This window comes from Cajanus cajan, chromosome 7, assembly GCF_000230855.2.
Source record: "Cajanus cajan strain Asha chromosome 7, NIPB_CcT2T_4, whole genome shotgun sequence".
Lineage (NCBI taxonomy): Eukaryota > Viridiplantae > Streptophyta > Magnoliopsida > Fabales > Fabaceae > Cajanus > Cajanus cajan.
The window spans coordinates 47,651,854-47,673,806 of record NC_138523.1 but is presented as its reverse complement, the minus strand read 5'-3'; the positions used below and the strand labels follow the sequence as shown (position 1 = coordinate 47,673,806).

Here is a 21,953-nt window from a genome sequence, read left to right as displayed (position 1 = left end):
TAAAGAAAATGCTTACAATTTTTGTTATGTAATTTTCAACCAGCATATTTTTGAAAATGATATTCTTTTTTGTATCCTCCAGATTCCCATTCTGATGTCACAGTCTACTCAGGAATTTAGAATAAATTTTGTTGGAATTTAATAAAGAACATGATGCCATATCAACATGCATTAAGAATCACATTCAACTAGCTGACCAGCTATATTTTGTTTGAGAGTTTGTGAACAAGTGCAAGACAGAAGATTAGTTTTCTCTTAAAAGCTTGTGAATCACGTGAACTAGCCCATGACTAAATTCATGGAACAAAGAAGTGTTTCATATGTGCCACACCTTTTCATGGTCTTAGTCCAGTTGGGTTATACCCTCTTATATTTCATCACTGAAGCCTCGTTTAACCATGGGATGAGCCCTCATGTGTATGTAACCTATCGACATCTTGTGGCTGCGGTTGTGATGTTCCCTTTTGCATACTTTCTGGAGAGGTAGATATGCATTTCTCTTCAAGAGTTGGTCTGCATTTGCATGACTCTCTTCTAATTGTGGCATGCATGTGCTTGTTGATTTGATTTATGGATGCTCAAAAGAGTGCATCAATGCTTGTTTTATCCACTCTGCTGGTTGCATTTTAAATTCAAATTTAGCATTTGCACTCCTGATTAATATCAGTTTATTTTAACAATTGAATTTGGTATGACCTACAACTTTTACCATGTATCTGACTATATCCTTATTGCAGAAAAGCCAGACCAAAGCTGACATTTTGTCTTTTCATGGAAATTTTTGTGCTTTCTCTGTTGGGGTAAGGACAATGCATGCTTCTACATTTCTACACCATAGGGAAGTAGGGAAACTTGATCGACGAATTGTAGGAGCACGTTCTCTATACTTTATCTATCGACAAATGTATTAAATTAAAATCACAAATTTTATTAGGTTTTGCTACTAAATTAAGAGAGACTTTTTTAATATCAAGTAAGGTTCACTAAAATTTACTAATAAATTGTTGATTCAAGTGATATTGAACTTCTCTTTAATTAAGATTTCAAATTGAATTTTGTGTATGAAAAAAAATAATTGAAAAGAAAGAATCTACTAAAAATATGATTGATTGGTCATCAATATTTTTTGATAAAGATTAATCATTCGTAGATTCATCTTACCAATAATATAGTTACAAAAACATTCTACCAAAATTTGTGATTAACACTAAGTTTTGGTTAACAATAGAGACTAAAGAAAATGCTAAAAAGAAATTGTTGTTAGCATTCTTTAACTTAATTTGTCTGACTTGGAAAATTTTCAGGGTTAGTGTGACTGTTAATATATACTTTGCAAGCCTGAAATACACAAGTCCGACCTTTGTTGCTTCCATGATCAACACCATAGCTTCCCTTACCTTCATCATTGCAGTGGCACTCGGGTTTGCTTAATTCTTGATTGACATGAATTTAGAGATTTTATACACAAGTCATTATAATATTTACATCCTTTATTTTATTCTTAAAGAAATGAGTTAAATGTAGGTTTGAGGTTGTTGATCTTCGAAATCCTCGCGGTTTAGCAAAAGTTATTGGGACCGTGATCTCCTTAGCTGGTGTTCTGATCATGTCACTGTACAAAGGACCCGTTATGAGAAGTTTATGGCATCCACTAATCCATATTCCAGGGAAAAGTGCTGCTATCAATGAAAGCTGGTTAAAGGGTTCACTTCTTACAGTTTTAAGTTGTGTTACATGGTCTATGTGGTTCATTATGCAGGTTTTCACCTTAACGCCGTCATAACTATATATCATATGTTTTATGTGTATAATTTTTACGCCATGCATGAAGAAAGGGCTGACTCCAATATAAAAAAAATTACATATATAGTTGAAGTAGTGGTTTCTATTCTTATTGCTGCTTTTGGCTCTTGGACTAGAAATTATTACTATTCTGACATCATGTGATTGTGGAAATTCAGGCAGCGACTTTGAAAAGATACCCTGCGCAATTGTCACTCACCACGTGGATGGGCTTTGTTGGAGCAGCACAATCAGCTGTTTTCACAGTGATAGTAGAACACAACTCTTCAGCATGGTCTTTGGGTCCAAACATTGACTTGTGGTCCACAATATACGGTGTTAAGTATAATATAATCAGCGGATATAGTCTACAAAATCTTTTACCAAAATCACAAGTATAAAATTCAAAGTTCTAACAATATCAACCATTGGCAGGGAGTTGTCGTCGCTGATTTGATCATCTACGTCCAACTATGGTGCACTGAGAAAAAAGGGCCAGTTTTTGTCACAATGTTTAACCCTCTTAGTACCATATTGGTGGCGATTCTGGCCTACTTTGTCCTCGGAGAGAAACTTTACTTGGGCAGGTATTAACCGCTGCCATATAATTTTGATTTTCTTTTCAAAATTATAAAGCATGAAATGCGGATAAATCTAGTTGTAACATGAAACAATTCATTTACATCTCTTTTAAGACTCGTCTATAATAAGTCTTTTTCTGTCCTAAAAATTAGCAATATGTAAGGATTTATATGTAACAAGAAATATAATTCTGAAATTTGCTTCTCATGAATCTTCAGCATCATAGGTACATTTGTTGTCATCATTGGTCTGTACTTGCTGTTGTGGGGCAAAGAAAGTGACCAAAAGGTTTGTATGAAAACCAAAGATAAATCGCAGTGCGGTGCTGAAGATCTAGAATGCAGAATATAGTCAATAAGTGTGTCCAAGTGGGAAGAGAACAGAAGATGAAGTCATGAAGCTTTCTTTTCATGTTTTGCCAAACAATTAATTTGTAGAAAACCCGTATGTTTGTTGCTTTCCAATTCATCTGTAGTTTGGGTGCTTGGATCTACGTTATGTAAAAGTTGTATTATTAGCGTCAAATTCTCTAATTTCTCAAGATCCAATTGTTTCCGATTATCTTTTATATTTTTTTGGAAATATAAAATATGAGAATATTTATTTTCACCTTTATTAAATCATCATATAATAATATTCTTGAGTATTTTTTATTTTTGAAAAAGTGATATTTCAATGAATATGAGAATGTTATTTCCATGATAGAGAGATAGATAAGTGAGATTTTCATAGAATATTGGAGGTTATTCTTTTATAATTCTTGTAACTTTTATTTTTATTTAAATTATTTTAAATTTTACAAAATTTTCAAGAAATGTTGAACTAAACATCCTTTTTATATTTCTTAAATAATATATTAAATCATATTATTCTTGAAAATATGAATTCCAAAAATATAATATCATTTCTTAAAACATACGTACACATTTATACAATGGTTTCGTAATCCATATTTTATTTTTGTTTGATCATAAAAAAATTACAAAAACAATAATAAGGTTTCAATTTGTCATCGATATGAACTCAACAATTCCAGTGATTTTAATTCATATTTTATACAACGGTTTACGAACTTTTTAAAATTAAATTAATTATATTTAGTGGTGTCATCCGCAACTGCACCATTTGCAGTTATTGTTCAACTGCAGAAGATCCGGATCCAGTACCATGAAGGAAGAAATACAGATCACTATAAGGGTGTGTTTTTTAATGAGTTGCCCAATTTTTTTTTTCTCAATCATCTTAAACTAATATTTTTTTTTCTTCGTTTACTTGATTTTTTAATCTATCATTTTATTTTTATAATAATTTAAATTTCAATAATTTATTTTAATAATTAAAATAATCTTTATTATAAGACTAAATTATATTTTTAATCTCTATTTTTATCAATACTCAATTTTTATCTTTCTTTTTTAAAAAAATTCATTTAAATTTTATATTTTTAAAAATATAAAATTTTGACTTTATTATTAATTTAAAGTTTATTTATCATTAATTTTTGACATAATATTTTAGTAACGTAATATATAGAGATAAAAAAAAAATAAAAAATTTCTATTATATTTATTTTAATGAGTGATAAACATTTCTTTTATTTATAAATCTTATTTATATAATTTTTTTTTATATTTTCTTTTATCTCCAATTGTCATATTACTAAGTGTTATTATGCACATTAAATTTGTACCTGCCTGAGGGTACACTCGTAATCTTCAGGGGAATATGAGGACCGAACGAGAGCTTCAGGTGGATTCTTCGGAGGGGGAGGTACCTGCAAAAGATATTCCGACGCTTAAGTCAGTGTGAGCACGATTTTCTAGGGTAATAAATGAACAGTGACATACCTTGTTATGTGTGACCTATTTATAGCATCTGACATGGGCCTGAGCGTGATGGGCCCTCTCAGATATTTACCAAATTAGGTAATACGGTACTAATTGGTCGTTAGGCTTTAATCATGTACTTACCTTTCTTGATTGTGATTACCGTTATGACTTGCTTAACCCTTCGGCAAGAGGCCGAGCCGTCTATTCAATACTAGTCGGAACGGCAAATGACCGAACCGTCTAGTCCGTATACGGCAGCCTGTATACTTCCGGTATGATCTATGTCGGAACGGTACTTGAGCGAGCCGACTCGATGAGTGATGATGGTCCATATTGGCATTAACCAGACTGATGTCGGTTCTCGGCCTCATGCCGAGCCGACGTTGATGGTGATGCTTGTACGTGGCTATGCATGAGTGTCTGACGAAATGGCACGTGTTGGCCCACGTGACCGATACGGTCTCTCCGGTACAAAATTTAATGAATAATAAATGTCAACTTGTCAGAAGATTGAAATTTCATATTTTTAAAATTAAAAAAGTTAAGTGTCTCTATTTTAAAAAAGAGGAACTAAATTTACACATTAATAAAAATAAAAGGATAAAAATAAAATCTAACATTATTATAATTAGTGATAACAACGTGTAATTTTAGATTATTATTTACGTAGCACCCAAAAAATAATCTCTTGTTAGGTATTATATATTCATACATGCACCTGCATAAGATCAATTATAAGTTAATTAAAAAAATTGTACAACTGAATTGAAAAAACATTTTTAAATCATCCAAACATGTACATACAACATTGAGAACATAGTTTCCACGAGACAACCAACAATGACGAGGACAAGGATCTGAGAGTGCACTCTTGATTGGAGGCTACAACGTTGAACAAGGAGAAGGACTATAAAGTTTTTATTATTTAAGCAGCTAGAGCAAAGAACATGAAGTTGGTTATGATTAGAGAGAATAATGGATTGCGGGCAGTGTAAACACAGTCGATTGAGATTCAAATTGCGAATGTTTGTGTCTCGTGTTTTTACTCATTACAAGGGGGTGTTTCTTTTGCTTCACTTCATCTTTTATTCTCGATGGTATAAAAGTTGAAATATTTATTTCTATATTTATTAGAAGGATGAGCAAAAAAAAATCTTAATATTTCTTTTATTCTTAAGTTACATTCTCATTAGAATAATATAAATTTTAAGTTTGAACTCTGAAACTAATTTTTTTTATTGTAATTCTTATTGTTAAAAAAAAAACTAATTTTTATCCTTACGATTAAAAGAGTAAAAAAATGAGACATTCTTGTGAGAATATGAAAATTTATTTTATATCATATTTGTAATTTTTATTTAAATTACTTTAAATTTAAAAAAAAAATATTTTTAAAAGCATTAAAATGCAACCACACATTCTTAAATTATTTATTATTGTTCTTGAATGCTTTATACGATAAGATGAGAGCATGAACTAGCTGTATGTCAAGATAGAAGAATCATATTTTTTTTATTAATTTTTTTACTCCTTTCTTCCAAGTCCCAATTTGCCTCTATTACATTATAAAATTAGCCGACTAACTGCACAAGAGTGAGTAGGAACATGACTTTATACTGAAAATAAATTGAATAAAGAAAACGGCCACCAATCAATAAAAGTTGAACTAATTTCTAGTGCAGGGGATGCCTTTTCGAAATTAATCAAAGACCAAAAAAAGAAGTGCTTTCCTTCCATTAAAAGAGATGAAAGGACAATGCAAATAAATAAGCCCGGATATCCATTGTATAGAAGTGAAAAAGATGATCAGATTCAGATATTCAATTTGGCTCCAAGTGTGATTCCACTCTATAGTTCAGATCCCACTTGTCAGGAGTTTTGGATGCATCTTATGGGAATCACCCATAACTTGTATATTATATTATATTTGTTTGTGATGAGTATCTAGGGAAGCTTGTGAATAAAGTGCAATCATTAAACTAATGGAACAAGAAAGATGGTCCTTTATGATTATATGCAGAGATTTCAAGCCACACATGCTCATGGTCTTAGTCCAGGTGGGTTATAGCATCTTATATCTCATCACTGAAGCCTCCTTCAATCATGGGATGAGCCCTTATGTCTATGTAACCTATCGACATACTCTGGCTGCTGTTTTCTTGTTTCCTTTTGCATACTTTCTCGAGAGGTACATGTCCATTTCTCTTCAAGAGTTGGTCTACATTTGCATGACTCTCTTCATTGTGGCATGCATATGCTTGATTTGATTCACGGATGCTTTAAAGAGTGCATCAATGCTTGTTTCATCCATCTCTGGTTGCTTTTCTGAACATTTGCACCCTGATGATCAATATAAATTTATTTTAAAAATTGAATTTGTTATGATCCTATAACTTTTATCATGTATCTGACTAAATGCTTTAATGCAGAAATGCAAGACCAAAGCTGACATTTTATCTTTTCATGGAAATTTTTGTGCTTTCTCTGTTAGGGTAAGGACAATGCATGCTTCTTCGGTTCCTCACCTTGTGTGTGGAAACTTGATTTGTCTAACTTGGAAAAGTTTCAGGGTTAGTTTGACAATTAATATGCACTTTGCAAGCCTGAAATACACAAATCCAACCTTTGTTGTAGCAATGCTCAACACCATACCTACCCTTACCTTCATTATTGCAGTGGTACTCAGGTTTGTTTAATTCTTTATCTACATGGTTTAGGAATTTTTAGACCGAAGACATCATAATATTATCATTTGATTCCTAACACAAAGAGAGTTGAGTTAATTGCAGGTTTGAGGTTCTTGATCTTCGAAATCCTAGAGGGATAGCAAAAGTTTTAGGGACCTTGATCTCCCTAGCTGGTGCTTTGATCATGACACTATACAAAGGACCTATTATGAGAAATTTATGGCGTCCTCTAATCCATATGTCAGGAAAAAGTGCTGCTATCAATGAGAACTGGTTAAAAGGTTCACTTCTTACAGTTTCAAGCTGTGTCACATGGTCTATATGGTACATTATGCAGGTTTTCACCTTAACTCAATCTTAACGATTTACAATTTGTGTAGATTTTATATGTCATGCGTAAAGAAACAGTTGGATTCGATATGAAATACTAAAAGTAGATAGTTTAAATAATGGTTTCCATTTCATTGTTGCTTTTGCCTCGGTGTAATTGGAAATTATAAATTCTGATATTGTGATTGAGGAATTTCAGGCAGCCACTTTGAAGAGATACCCTGCCCAATTGTCACTCGCCACGTGGATGTGCGTTGTTGGATCAGCACAATCAGCTGTTTTCACAGTTATAGCAGAACAGAACCGTTCAGCGTGGATTATAGGGCTCAACATTGATTTGTGGTCCACAATATATGGTGTTAAGTATAAATAAGCAGCTGATAAAAGAGCACAAAAAATTTACACTAAAAAAGGAATTAGGAAACCAAGAGTTCTAACCATATGAACCATTTATGGCAGGGAATTGTCGTTGCTGGTTTGATAATGTGTGTTCTATTATGGTGCAACGAGAAAAAAGGGCCAGTTTTTGTCACAATGTTTAACCCTCTTTCTACTATGTTAGTGGCATTTGTAGCCTACTTTGTCCTTGGACAGAAACTTTATTTGGGCAGGTAATAACCGATGCCTCATCTTTACAAAATTACAAAGCAATAAACTTTATTGTATTCTTTGGAATGAGAATTATGGTTCTGAAGTTTGCTTCTTATGAACTGATCTTCAGCATCGTAGGAGCATTGGCAGTCATCATTGGTCTGTACTTGCTTCTGTGGGGCAAAAGTGAGCAAGAGATTTCCCAGTGCAGTACTGAAGAAACAGAATGCAGAATATAACCAAATACACATCCAAGTGAGAAGAGAACATACAATTAAGTCATGGAAACATTTTTGTGCAAAACCAACTACTCGCTAAGGACTCTTTGCTTTCTAATCCTCTCAAGTCATACATCAACTATGTAGAATTCATAAAATATTTTTTACACAATGATACAAGTTATCATACCTGATGAGCGTAACCCGATATTTTGAAAATCAAAATGGCCATTCAACCTGTGTTGTTAGTTTCAAGTTTAATCGTCTAACAGTAATTGAATTATCATGGAACTTATAATTAAATAATATTTTTTTGAAATTTTAATTTTATATGTTAAATAACATAATATTATGTTTGTATTTTTAAGCATATTTATATTAAGTTCTAGTGTAAATTATATTTTTCTCGTCTAAAAAATACAAATATTACACTATAAGTTAAAAATTATAATTTTCTTTTTTTTAATAGATTTCTATATATAATATTTTACCAATTTTTTTTTTAAATTTTCATTAACTTCTATTAAAAAAAATTATTATCAAAAACACCTTTCATTCTAACATCTCTTTAACATATATAAATATTATACTATTTGCCTTTCTTATGCTAAAATAAATATTTTTCTCTTTAACAAATTCACATATGTTACACTTTAATAATTTATATATTTGATTTTTATTTTAATTTTTTTAATAATTTTTGCTAAATTAATTATATATTTTAAAAAATATTTTTCATTATTAATTTTACAAAATCATGCAACCTTCAATATCCAGTATAAAATGAAATGTTCTCCCGGAATCATAGGAGCATTTGCAATCATTTAGGGTTGTCAAAAAAACTGAACTGAACTAAACTCAAATGGTGGTGAACTGAATTGAATTGTACTATAAAAAAATGAATTGTTTGTAAAAAAATTAAACTGAACCGTTTAAAAAAAACTGAACTAAACTGAACTATTAGAAAGTTGAACTGTACTGAACTATAAAAACTAAACTAAATTATAAAAAATAAACTATTTTTATAAAAGGATAAAAATTAAATGTGTCTAACATGTTCTGTCTTAATAGATTAGCTCGATGATAATGTTAATTTTTACTTACATTCTAGTAGCAAATTGGTTAACACATTCAACTCTTTTCTAACTTTTGACTTTGTAATCTTCAATTTAACTTCTCTTTTGTAAGTAAAGACACTTTGGTTACACATACAGGGTTATACAGATTTAATCCTCATTTTTTGTGACTTTTTGGATAGGTAATCATGTGGGAAGAGGCCGTGTCAAAGAGAAGAAGCTCGATTGAACTCCAGTGAAGCTAGCTGGCAATTCCAGAAGACCCGCGCTGAGCCCATATTCTATCTCGCTCAGCGCAGTAGATCCAGGGCGTTGGGAAGGTTGACATCGCGCTGAGCGTGCTCAACCTCTCGCCAGGCGCGTTCAGTTATGCGCCCGGCACGTACCATTTCGCGCTGAGCGCGTCACTTAAAGAATTGCGTGGCTTGATATAACTTTTGGCTGAGCACGAAAGGAAGGGGTCTTTGGAAGGGGAGACGAAGGGAGAACAGAACGAGGTCGAAGGAGAGAAGCTAGGGCTCATATTTTTGACCATTGTTTCTCATTGGTTTTCTTCCATTCTTCCTCTTTTGATGTATCTTGCTATTCTCATGGACATGGATTGCTAAAAACCTCTTTGTTGGGGTTAGATGTAGCCAACTTGACTCTCATGTAACTTGTTGAATATATATTTATCTATTTCCTTCATTCAAATGTTAGTATCATGTTCTTGTGCTTAATGCTTGTATGGAATGATCAACTATTACATGATTTTTGATTGCTTTTGGTGTGGGAATATCATTGGTAATCTTGTTTTAGAATGTGGTACCTTGTATACTTGTGTCTAGGAATGGAACAAGAGCTACTTGTTGTGTGGAGCCCTTTAACTTAATGCAAGTGGATTTGTTGAACCATTCAAGGGATTGATATTTGATAATGAAACTTAGGCTCTTTTAACCAAGGAATTGGAATTAGAGAAAATTAGTGGGCTAGCATTAATGTTTGAATGAGAAGGAATGTTTTGTATGCATGAGATTAGAGTTGGTGAAGTCTAACCCTAACATTTCACTCATATAGTCAAGTCCCAAAATTTGCATTTCAAGTGTTTGATGAAAGTCCTCTTTGAATCATTTTACTCTTTTTAGCTTAAAAATTACAACCCATCAAATATGAAATCATTCTTTAGTCTATATTAGCTTAAATTCCACATATTGTCATTGTATTACTCAAGTCCTTTGGGAAGAACGACTATTACTTCTACTTACTACTTGTGCGATTGGTTCACTTGCCATATTGAAAGAATTCGCTTAACACTCGATAGTCTAATAATCAAAACTTCGGAAAAAAAAAAAAGTGATCTAAAAAAAATTGTTTCAATTTTGTCGAACCTAACAAATCAATTGAGTTATGTTGGGTGACTTATTTTTAGGCTAAAAAATCATTGAGTTTGTTTGACCCAATTTTATATTTTTTTTCTTTTCAAAAATTTAAATAAAATGAAAAATAAAGTAAAATTGGCAAATTTGTCCTATCTTGACAGACCAATGAGTCAAAATTGTTCAATTCAAAATATCATAACAGTTCAGTGCAGTTTAAATTATAGTTTAGTTCAAGATTTTATAGTGTAGTGCAGTTCAGTACAATGACACAAAAGAATAGTTCAGTTCAGTTCGTCTGAACTAATATTTAATTTAGTTCAGTTCACGAGAACTACTTTTAAGTTCAGTATAATTTTTATAACTTTAGTTCAGTTCATTTTACTCACCTCTAATCATCATTGGTATCTACTCGCTACTGTGGGGCAAAAGTGAGCAAGAGATTTTGCGGTGTAGTACTGAAGATCCAGAATGCAGAATATAGTCAACGACTTTAGCTGGAAAGGAAGAAGTGCACGTCCAAATGAGAGAAGAAAACATACAATTAAGTCATGGAGATTTGTGGTCGTGCTTTGGCCAAACATTTTCGTGCAAAAACAACTCTTAGCTAAAGACTTATTGCTTTCCAATCCTCTTATGTTAGACAAAGTTAACTAAGTAGAATTTTCACACAATGATACAGTTATCACAAATACAAATTGTGTTATTTGATCATTATTATTCATCCCTTGGTGAGAAATAATTTAGAGGAATGTTGAGAATAATCGGATGAAACTAGCCTCATTGGAAAAGTAATTTAGAGGAAAGTCCAGTATTATTGATCCCTTGGAACAGTAACTATTTAATAGTGTTATTTGATCAAATATCAGAATGTTGGTACAGTATTATTCATCCCTTGGTGAGATGCAATTTAGAGGAAAGTAGAGAATAATCAGATCACATTAGCCTCATGTTTTAATTTGTCAATCAGCTCATCCACAGAAGAAACAACAACTCCTGCTTTTCTCTTGGGCGGTTCTGTGACTTGAACAATCTCCAAATCAGACTTGATTTCCACATTCAACTCCTCCGGAGTGAATTTTTTTATGGGTTTCGACTTTGCTTTCATTATGTTGGGAAGTGTAGCATATCTTGGTTGGTTCAGTCTCAGATCAGTGCTGCAAGAAGAAAAGGCTCAAAATTTATATATCAACAACGGGTTTAAAAGGAGGGAGAAAAACACAACTTGGTAAATCACCAATTACTTCCCTCCTCAGGTCTCATACTACAGAGAGAAAAAAGGGGGGAGGGGGGAAAGAAACTAAAACGACAGATACTTTTCTCTCACATTTCTTACTTATGGGTAACTTGGAGAAATTTCATTGGTGAGTGAGTTGTTGAGTAGATGAGATTATCAAGAAATGTTTCCAAGTCATCCATATTTATAGCAACCATATGTGCAATTATCAATATCCAAATATTATATCTAATGTACTAACATTCATGTAACACATCATCAAACTTAAGTAATCTGTAATCCTTAGTATAGTTTTTGGAAATGCAAACGAAATTTTATGTCACTGCTCATTTGAAGAAGCACTTTGATTCAAGTGTATAAATCACGTGGTTATTTTTTGTGATCACATAAGTTCCAAAGCAATGTTTTAATCCACAAAATTCATCCCCATATCATTTCTTTATAAATAAAAAATAAATAAAAAACAGTCACATTGGTGCTGCCATTATTATGCTAAAAATATATATACTACGACCATAAGTTGCTAAAACTAAATTAGTTAAGGCACAAAATGAATTACATAATTGTGCAATTAGTTCAATACATTTCTCATTCTCCAAAGGCTGCAAGAAGCAGGTAGTTGCCTTAAAATTCAGAAAACATTTAGCATCCTATTATACTTTCAGCATGGTTGCTTGATAAAAGATAATCTTATATGAACAATCAAGATACTTGATACAATTGCAATCATAAAGATACACATCCCAGAGAAATTTCAAGAATAGTTTTAAGTGAGTCGCAATATGAAGAAGACGGAGTGCTAGTTTGCAATGTTAAACAAGCAAAACAATTCATGCTTGCATTCAGAAATTTGGTAAAGGGCACAATATTTCATTATTTGGTGATAATCGTGCAAAAAGTAGAAAAAAGAATAATTGTGTTGGAAATTACATAATAATAATAATAATAATAATAATAATAATAATAATAATAAATATAATAATAAGGGTTCCACTTACCACAGTTGCCTACATACATTGTAACTTATGTAGAGTTAGAATCAATTATTTCTTGTTTGTAATTTGTGTGTGGTGTTTATAAAGTTTGCAAATTGCAATCACGTATCTTATGACTGAGTGCATTTTCACTAGCTTTACACCACAAGTAGCCACTAAACTATTATTTCCTTTGATCTCAAGTAACTATAAAACTATATCCAAAACATGAGAAAACACAGCATCAAAAGAAGATTCTATGACACTTACAATTTTAAACATCCCCATGCAAAACAATTTAAAAGAAAAAACTACAATCCAGTACTAAACTACATTTAACATGATTTTTCATTTTTTTCAATCACTCCAATCAAAATAAACCAGCAATATTATTCAGAGAGAAATCTTTGCTAACCAATTTTCGGAGAAAGATAGCATAGACAGGATTTTAGGTAGCTTGTTTCGGGATCCAATGAGTTAATTTGAATTTCAATTATGAAAGAAATGAAAAGAAAGTGGCGAATCAAAACAGAGAAAGGAAAATTAAAAGCATCTTAGTCACGACTATGTGCCACAGATATACCCCAGTGAGAGCAAGAAAACACAAAGCTTCTTAAAATTATACATAGGATGGATGCAGCATGCTGAGAAGAATGCGAAACTCACGTTATTACTGCTGGTAAGTTCAGACACACAGTCTCTATACCATCATCAACCTCTCTGTCCACCGTGGCTACCTGTTTCTCTTTATCAAGGACAACCTACTGGAAAGCAGAAGTTAGTTATAAAATAAATTGACATTTTAGCCTAAAATTATTATTCAAATCTTCAACACTGAACTGCAATTTTTCTTGGGTATATGCTCAAAGTCTGCTGCATGTGCCTACTTAATCAACAATTAAGAAGTTCTACCACATGAAAGATTGATTGCTCTAATTCAAACCTTATATGCAGATGATGGCAATGAAATGGAGTAACTAACCTTTGAAGCAAAAGTCCCTTGAGGCCAGTTGAGGAGTCCTGCTATCATCTGCCCTGTTTGATTGCAATCATCATCAATAGCCTGAAAAATAAATGTTAACAAAGGATTGGGATGAGTTGAAGCACAAACTTCATCTCTAACAAACATAAGATAGGAAATAAGAAAAGAGCTGAATCCCAGATTTGGAAAAAGAAAAACCTGTTTGCCAAGGATGAGAAGACCGGGGTTCTCAATCTGGACGAGCTTTGTGAGAATCTTTGCGACAGAGAGAGGGTAGAGGGAAGCAGAGTAGTCGACGTGGATGCCTCTGTCGGCTCCCATGGCGAGACCCGTTCGGAGAGTGTCGACGGAGTGAGAGGGGCCGATGGTGACGGCGACAACCTCGGAGGCGGAGCCGGACTCCCTGATGCGGAGGGCCTCTTCGAGGGCGATCTCGCAGAAGGGATTCATGGACATTTTCACATTCTGAGTCACCACCCCTGTCTGCAAAACGGCGTCGTCTTCAGCCGTATTGTGACTTGTGAGTGCAAAGGGTGAGTCAGTGTGAGTTACTTACCTTGTCGGGGTTAACCCTGATTTTGACGGCGTAATCCACCACTCGCTTGATGGCTACCATTATCTTCATCGTCATCGTTGTGCTGTGTTGGAGTGCAAACCAATGACTTTGCTCGTAATGCTAATGAGATTCGACCCTTTTTCTTAAATTAAATTCTCATTCAAGCTGCACCTCAATTTTACCTATTTTTTATTATTTACAAATTTTTAAATTAAAATTCTTTAATTCTACAATTGGATTGGGTCATTAAAATTAGTAAAATCATCGTACCCGTCATTCTGCTGTAAAATTCTTCAATGATTTTGAAAGAATTATCCTATAGAGTTGATGCAGGAAATCAGCACAATATCCTTATCCTCATCTTCATCTTATAGATGGGAGCCTGACTCAGTAAGATGATCCATCTCCTTATTTTCAATCAAGTTAGATTGAATTTTTTACAGACTAAAGTGTTCGTTATGATAATTGTATCTTATCTTCAAAACACGTAAGAATCTTAATTATTAAAAGTATTATTATGGTATGGTGTATAAATAAGATTAGATGAGATATCATTATTATCTCAAACATCATATAAAATTATTATATCTACTATTTTAGAAGATATAGTGTTATTATTATAAATAAAACTATTTGAGATGTCATTATTAAGATATCTGATAAGTTTTATTGATTATAACTATTATTTTAGATAAGTGAGATATCATTATCGGGACATATAATAAACTTTGTTAATGGATTATTATGTTATAGTTGAAGACATATTTGGTTGAGTGAAATAAATATTTTTTTCAAAAATAAGTTTATTTTCATTCTCTCTAAAAAAAAACATGAAGTCATACATAGATGCAAATATCTTATATTCATTTCTAATGAGAATTTTGTGCACTAGAAAATTTGTAATTTATAATTCAGTTTAATAATCCTTTTGTATTATGAAAAATGTATATAATATTTGTATTGACACATGATAATGTTATAAAGAGTTTAAATTTGTCTTAAGAAAATATATGAAAATAATTAAAATTTAAAATTTGAATATAAATTAAGATCGATTAAAATTATAATAATATTATTTAAAAGAAAAACAATATATTTGATTTAATATAGTATTTAAAATAATAAAAATATAAAGTTAGATACTTAATATAAAAATTTATTAGGTGATTAAAGGAAATAAAAATAATTGCTAAATATTGTTTTATTTAAATAATAATTCAAATTTATAATAAAGTGTTTTTTTATATGTTTTATAGCTTTGTATTTGTGCAGAGCAGGCAGCAGCACATGGGTTGCCTTGCCCTGATAGTTAATTTTTCAAACAACACAATCTCCTTTTATGTGTGACGTTGGTGGCGTTGCAATTCATCTTATCCTACACCTTAGCGCTTAGTAGTTACTATATTATTTTAAAGAAACTAAACGTGCATTATATCTCCAACACCTTTCCACCCTAATAATCTCTCATTTTTCACATTCAATCTGCTATGTTAGTGTGGAAAAAGAGTGTTATACTTGAATGCTTGAAAAATAAAAAAATTGGATAGATGAATCTCATCATTAGATTTTTGCCTTTCCCTATTTCTAAAAAGATATTACTCAATAAACACTGGTTACTCATGCATGTGTTACTACTTAATTAAAATTCAAAATTAATAAACATACAATGTGTTGCTAATAACACATACTTTTCGTAAATTACAAAATTTTAACTAAATTGTGTGTTGCTAGTATTTTTTTTTTTTTTTTTTAAGAAAATAGGCTATATAGTAATTGTAAAAATTATTTTTATATTATTATTTAATCACAAATCATTATATCATATATTGATTGATTATTACAATAAATAATTAAAAGTAATACTAATAGTGAATAATAATCGATGATATTATAAAAATATTTTATATTATTAATGTATAACCATTAATTTATTTTTAAATATTACTAAAAATATAATATTTTTATCTGTTGAATATTTGGATATAAGTTGTTAATGTATAAAACTCAAAGTTAAATTATTCAAGTAATATCTGAATTTGATTCTTCACAAAAAATAATTCTTAATTAACTTTTCCTTATCATATAACTAAGTCAGGTTAGTTCAAGAAAATATCTCAGAATACTAATATAAAATAATATATATATATATATATATATATATATATATATAAAAGAATATGCAAGTGGATTCCTTCTTTTCACTAAATTTTATATCATAGACATGCGATTTTATTTTTAACACGCTAATTTATTTCTGAATCATGTTTCGATCATCACATATTTTAAAATTTTAATTTATTGTTAGATGCATTGTGAAATTTTCTGTGTGTATCTCACATAATTTTTTTTTAATTTATGATACTTAAAAAAATTATGTAAAAATAAATAAATAAATGATGAATAATGTTTTTTATTTTGTGATATATAATGCTAGTATATTAATTATTTACTTAGTTTATATTTTAAATTTATTTTTATTATAATTTTTAAAATTTTAAAATGAGATAATATTTTATAAATATTTATGTATTAATGTACCCTAACTATAAAATTATGTAAAGTGTTCATTAATGTATATATCCAAATAAAAAAAATAAATTTTAAATACTTGTCATACATAATAATATTTTATTTAAATAAGATCTTAATTAAACTAATTTTTTAAACGGAACTTGAATTCAAGGTTTTCTGGTTTATAGAATTAAAATATTGTACGCGTAAGCCTAAACAGAACGGGATCAAATTACAAACTTTGGGCTCATGATATATACACTTCCTTTTTTTTTATAAGTACACCTCCTTTTAAAAAATATATATATATATATATTATAATTTTTTTTAAAATTTAATTTTATACTTTCAACTTTTAATTTGCTACTTTCTTTTTCTTATTCACACTTTTTTTTTTCTCTTCCAATTTTCACATGTTACCAAAATAGGTGGGGTGAAAGAAAAATAAGAGAGTGCATGTAAAAATTGAAAAAAGGAAAAAAGATGTGTGAAAAAAGTACTAAATTAAATGTTGTGGATGTAAAATTAAAAAATTTAAAACAAAAAATTAAGAATATTTTAAAATTTTAATTATTTTTTTAAAAAAGATGTGTACTTATAGAAAAAAGGAGGTGTATATATCATGAACCCAAACTTTGGTAGTAAAAGAACGATGATGAACCTTCAGGTGTGAGGCCCATTTTGTATGAAGGGTGCGTTCGATCAAAACCCAAATACAACACAAATTAAAAGGCCTGCAAAGCCCAACCATGACCTGAATAGCTAAGAACCTTGCACAAAACTCTATATCCAAACAAGAAAATTGTATTTGTTTTCACCATTGTAAAAAAATAATTAACACAGCTAATGGAAGTTAAGGAATATTTTTCATCCATGATTAAAATTAATGAAATTGTATTTGTTTTATTTTAAAATTTTAGGGAAATAATTTTTGAAAATACAGTTTAAAATGATAGAAATGTAAACAATAGACATATAAATGAAAGAAATAATAAGTTAATTACATTAAAAAAAATGAAGTAATATATTTAAAAGTTTTGAAAAATCATGAAGTAGACAAAAAAAAAACCTTGGAACAATTGTAATGGAAGACTTTTTATATTATCTCAAAAAGAAAAAAGTTAATTCCTGTATAGACTATAGAGTAGGAGAAAAAAAATTACATTTTTTTTATTAAAAAAAAAAAAGTTCAAGAGAAAACTTGTAATAAGTCTTACTCAAAAGGACTAAGGGGATGATTGAAAGAAAATGAGAATAAAGTGAAATACGTTACATGAATAGAATTACCGAAACAAATCTAAAATAAAATCACGCATTCACAATTTATTTATATCTAAACCTTGTGACTAACCGAGGTGATTCTAGGAATTATTGTTTTTATATATTCTTGTTCTTTTGGGTAGAATATTCTTATATACTCCAAATCCAAAGTAAGTGAAATTGAGATGCCTGAGAAAACGATATCAAATCTTGCATATACTGTGTGGTCCTATTCCAAAAACATGTATTGAAATAATTTTTTGCATCCATGTATAGTAGAAAAAATGTCGAGTTGCTTTCAAAAACACAAGACAATGGAGGCCCCATGATGTTGAAGATAATTTTTCCTCTTTTGGGGATTAGCTTGTGTGAACTTTTTGTTGTGTTTTTCCCCCTTACCTTTTTGACAAAGATGTAGCATCTCACGCGTTCCTGAAGTGTGCAACAGATCTTGTAGCCCCTGCCCATCCATACGTGCACATGGCCTTCAAAGACTCTATTATGAGAAAGAAGAGAAGGGGATTGCTTTGGCCAAAAAGTTCCCACTGCTTTATTTTGGAGTGAAAGTTCATGTGAAATAAAAGAGGTAAAATATCCTATCAGCATTCAATTTAACAAATTACTATGTGCAGACAAATATTTGGTAGGGCAAAATCATAACTACAATGATGATTGGTGAACTACTACCACCAATAAATTTGGCTCTTCTTTCATTAGTTAATAAAATATTTCAACCGCAAATTAATCATTGATTCTTACAAGCTGGAAACTGTGGAACCAAAAAGCATCACCAAACCAACCAAATATGACCAAACTTTCCTTTCCATCCACCAGCATTACAACACACTGTGTACACAAATATAATTTCGGTGGTTGTATACTGTTTATCAATGAAAAAGGACCACACCCCTTTTAAAATAACAACTTTGGGACACCTTCACCTATTTACTTTAATCACCCTTGGATTCTCCATTTTGGTAATTGGTCGACTTTTCCTTTTCTTTTTTTTTTTTCTTCTTTTTTTTGCTTCATTTTCTACCGTTACTTTTACTTCAAAGCCAGATTTGCTTACTTCTCTTTTTGATACACCTAGAATAAGACATGGAATAACATAACTGATCCATAGCGGGAAAACTTTTTCTTTACAAAAGCTAACATAAGATGATTTCGGCAATGATGCTCATTATCATGGCTCCATGCCTTTTGAAGCAAGGTATACCAAACCACAACATCATGCCATTTTATACACAATACAGAAATACAGAAACATACACAATACAGAAATAATGGCTTCAAGTTAAAATTAAATCCAATTGAATATTTGTGTGTCATACAATCCTATGACCTGTTCAATGTTCATTCATCTAACATCTCTATCTCAGCAAAAAAATAAAAACCTAAGAAACTTGCAAGATGCAAACATAATGGAAGGGGATGACAATAGAAAAATTTCAGGGATCCAAAGAAAGAGGTTGCACAGAACTCCTGGATCTACTTCCATGTCCGAAGGAAAAGAATGATCTTTTGACTCTACCACTACTACCACTGCAGCCTTCAATGGTGCTGACCTCATTGACTTGCCTGTTGTGAAGCCTCAGAGCTTCTTGAACTGCTAAATAGAACTGTCTATCCCCTGAAGAGTCCATGGAGAAAGACCTTCTGATAGGTTGGACTGAGAACTGCTCATCTTTGGCTCTAATATCAATACACTCATCCCCCATGCTTGTCACCTTATGCAGTTTCATTGCTTTCTTTGATGAAGGACTAATAAGGCATGTTGGTAATGGTAACTCCAAACCATTGCCTCTTTCTTGCAAATTTTGGCTTCTATCATGGTCATTACCCAATTCAATCACAACAAAATCTTCATCACCTCCAATGAGGTTTTGCCTTGGAGGGTTTTGATCCTGAGGGGAAGAAGGCCTTAGGGTGAGAAGCTGATCAATGTGGAATCTGCTTGTCAAGGAAATGCTTGTTCTACAAAGAGGGCAATTGGCATTGCCCTGAAGCCAAACATCTATGCAATCAATGTGAAACACATGGCCACAATTGGGTATAATCCTGAGCTTCTCATCTTCTTGAAACTCATTCAAGCAAACAGCACATTCACAGAATCTTCTCTCTTCTGTTTTCCCTTGTGTTTTGTATTGAATCACTGGAATTAACCGGATCAGTGCCTCATCTAGTCCACGAGATTCTATGCCCGGTGAGTATATTGGTGATGGATCTTCACGCCTTCTGGATGGAGAGAAACGTCTTAGGACATCAATACGGTGCCAATTGAGGCAGCATTTGATGACAAAGATGTAGTAGCTAACCAGCAAGAAAGCTGTGGCCATTATTCCTATTATAGCAATTGCAATGATGGGAAAACTAGTGCTAGAAGAATGCAGATGAGGGTGAAAGATTGAACTCCCTGGACTTGTGATTGGAGAAAGTTCTTGTGCTTGTGATTGTGACTGTGACCCATGTTGTGACACATAAATCAAGTATCTTCTGCTTACAAGATCCATACCAGATGTTAAAGATAAAAATGCAGATAAATTGGCTCTCTCGGATCTTGAACATAAACAGAACACATGAATAGCAGAACTAGGCAATGTAAGAAAATGAATAGCACTTTGATGGAAATCTATAGCATGTGTGCTACTTGGGGGTAGGCTATGAATTTGAATGAGATGTGAGTGAAGAAAGTTAAGGAGTCAAGTGGATGGTTGTTATCCAATAAAGAGAGAAACTAGTTTTGAATGAATGAGGGTTGAAGAGAGAATTAAAAGCAGATTGAAGAGCATTAAAGCAATGAATAAAGGAGGAGCATGGAGAAGGGAGAAGAGAGGAAACCTAGGTGGTGTTTAAATGAGGGTGAGGGGGACAATACATTAAGGTCCTGAAATTCAATGAAAATGTTGACAAAAACCGGTTTTCTTTATTAAGGTTGGAGGGGGGAGGCTTGGCTCAGAGTACGTAGTTGGTGAATTTCTCAGAGTTAGGATAGAAAATTGTTCAAGTGTCTCGGACACTGCCCCAATATTTTATGTTACAGCAGCGTATCATCCAATTTTAAATTGGACTTTATAGAATGAATGACGGTCCATTATGAGTGATACGGCTTAACAAGTCAAGGAACAATGCCGGATCATTGCACAATGTGTTTATTGCCATTGCCATTCAATTATAAATGATTGAATACTTTGAATTTTTGTGGTTTTATCATTATTTACAAGCATTAGCTATAATACTCTTTGAATCATTTCACCATAACTAATCAAGGAGCGTACAAATAATTCCGTTGTGTCCTTAAAAGAGACCACTGTTTTGAAGGGAATCAAAAATAGTACTTTTTCTTCCAAATAATTCCCGTCCCTTTATATACAACTTTATTTTTCCTAATATACTAAAACTTCAATAATACAGGTTAAATAACCTTCAAAATCATGTATCCTACCTTGATGTAAATAGATTACTATTATTACGTAAAAATAATACACACAAATAATCTTACTGAAAGAAATTTGAATTAATATGAATAAAATGGTTGCATACCGATATGTACCATTTATATTTAGTACGGATGGTAGACTACATACTTAAATATCCACTTATTATTTTATGGTACAAATTGATGGTAATTAATGTGTTGAACTAAAAGGCACCTTCAGAATTTCCTGGGTTCTGTTTTAAAAAGTGCTTGTCCCCACTGGAGAAAAGAAAATTTAGATGAGAACGTTAATGATAATTGCTCTTCACATTCAATCATTCACACGTTATTAATCCAAAAATGATCAAAAGCATTATTAACCCCCGCACGCACATCGATTGGAGTTAAAATAATAAAGTAGAAAAATTACATGAACATTGAAGTGAATTGAACAAGGTTAATGAAAGATTTAATATGCAACACAAGGTTAATGAAGCAAAAAGGGTGATTGAGCTTTGAATTAGATACATCCTCATTCAATAATGATGAATGATAATTGATAAAG

The 21,953-nt window shown here is 31.6% G+C and overlaps 4 protein-coding genes across 7 annotated transcripts; 2 read left to right on the top strand and 2 right to left on the bottom strand.

Moving 5' to 3' along the window:
- Window positions 1-175: 175 nt before the first annotated feature.
- On the top strand, window positions 176-2,925 carry LOC109805280 (WAT1-related protein At5g07050). 2 transcript variants are annotated; one of them, XM_020367310.3, is made up of 7 exons: window positions 176-483; window positions 738-800; window positions 1,305-1,421; window positions 1,525-1,759; window positions 1,962-2,120; window positions 2,218-2,369; window positions 2,591-2,925. In XM_020367310.3, the coding sequence occupies exons 1-7, from the start codon at window positions 287-289 to the stop codon at window positions 2,643-2,645; spliced, it is 978 nt and encodes a 325-aa protein (XP_020222899.2). In that variant the 5' UTR covers window positions 176-286; the 3' UTR covers window positions 2,646-2,925. The 2 variants fall into 2 exon arrangements, with proteins under 2 accessions (XP_020222899.2, XP_020222898.2); XM_020367309.3 differs by having other exon boundaries at window positions 185-483; window positions 2,583-2,925.
- Window positions 2,926-5,816: 2,891 nt separating this feature from the next.
- LOC109805334 (WAT1-related protein At5g07050) lies at window positions 5,817-9,782 on the top strand. Of its 2 annotated transcripts, XM_020367374.3 has the most exons (8): window positions 5,823-6,381; window positions 6,623-6,685; window positions 6,763-6,879; window positions 6,983-7,217; window positions 7,410-7,568; window positions 7,670-7,821; window positions 7,932-8,056; window positions 9,278-9,782. In XM_020367374.3, exons 1-7 carry the CDS (start codon window positions 6,176-6,178, stop codon window positions 8,038-8,040), a joined length of 1,041 nt encoding a protein of 346 aa, XP_020222963.1. In that variant the 5' UTR covers window positions 5,823-6,175; the 3' UTR covers window positions 8,041-8,056; window positions 9,278-9,782. The 2 variants fall into 2 exon arrangements, 1 of the variants encoding a protein (XP_020222963.1); XR_003804676.2 differs by lacking the exon at window positions 9,278-9,782 and having other exon boundaries at window positions 5,817-6,381; window positions 7,410-7,573; window positions 7,932-9,254.
- A 1,463-nt stretch (window positions 9,783-11,245) lies between these two features.
- Window positions 11,246-14,664, bottom strand: ETFBETA (electron transfer flavoprotein beta). Of its 2 annotated transcripts, none has more exons than XM_020366950.3 (6): window positions 14,470-14,664; window positions 14,200-14,381; window positions 13,842-14,126; window positions 13,644-13,724; window positions 13,328-13,422; window positions 11,246-11,607 (listed from the first exon to the last, which is right to left on the bottom strand). In XM_020366950.3, exons 2-6 carry the CDS (start codon window positions 14,272-14,274, stop codon window positions 11,382-11,384), a joined length of 762 nt encoding a protein of 253 aa, XP_020222539.2. In that variant the 5' UTR covers window positions 14,275-14,381; window positions 14,470-14,664; the 3' UTR covers window positions 11,246-11,381. The 2 variants fall into 2 exon arrangements, with proteins under 2 accessions (XP_020222539.2, XP_020222540.2); XM_020366951.3 differs by having other exon boundaries at window positions 14,200-14,364.
- Window positions 14,665-19,065: 4,401 nt separating this feature from the next.
- Window positions 19,066-21,064, bottom strand: LOC109805148 (RING/U-box superfamily protein). Its single transcript, XM_020367138.3, has one exon. The coding sequence runs from the start codon at window positions 20,481-20,483 to the stop codon at window positions 19,422-19,424; it is 1,062 nt and encodes a 353-aa protein (XP_020222727.1). The 5' UTR covers window positions 20,484-21,064; the 3' UTR covers window positions 19,066-19,421.
- Window positions 21,065-21,953: the final 889 nt, after the last annotated feature.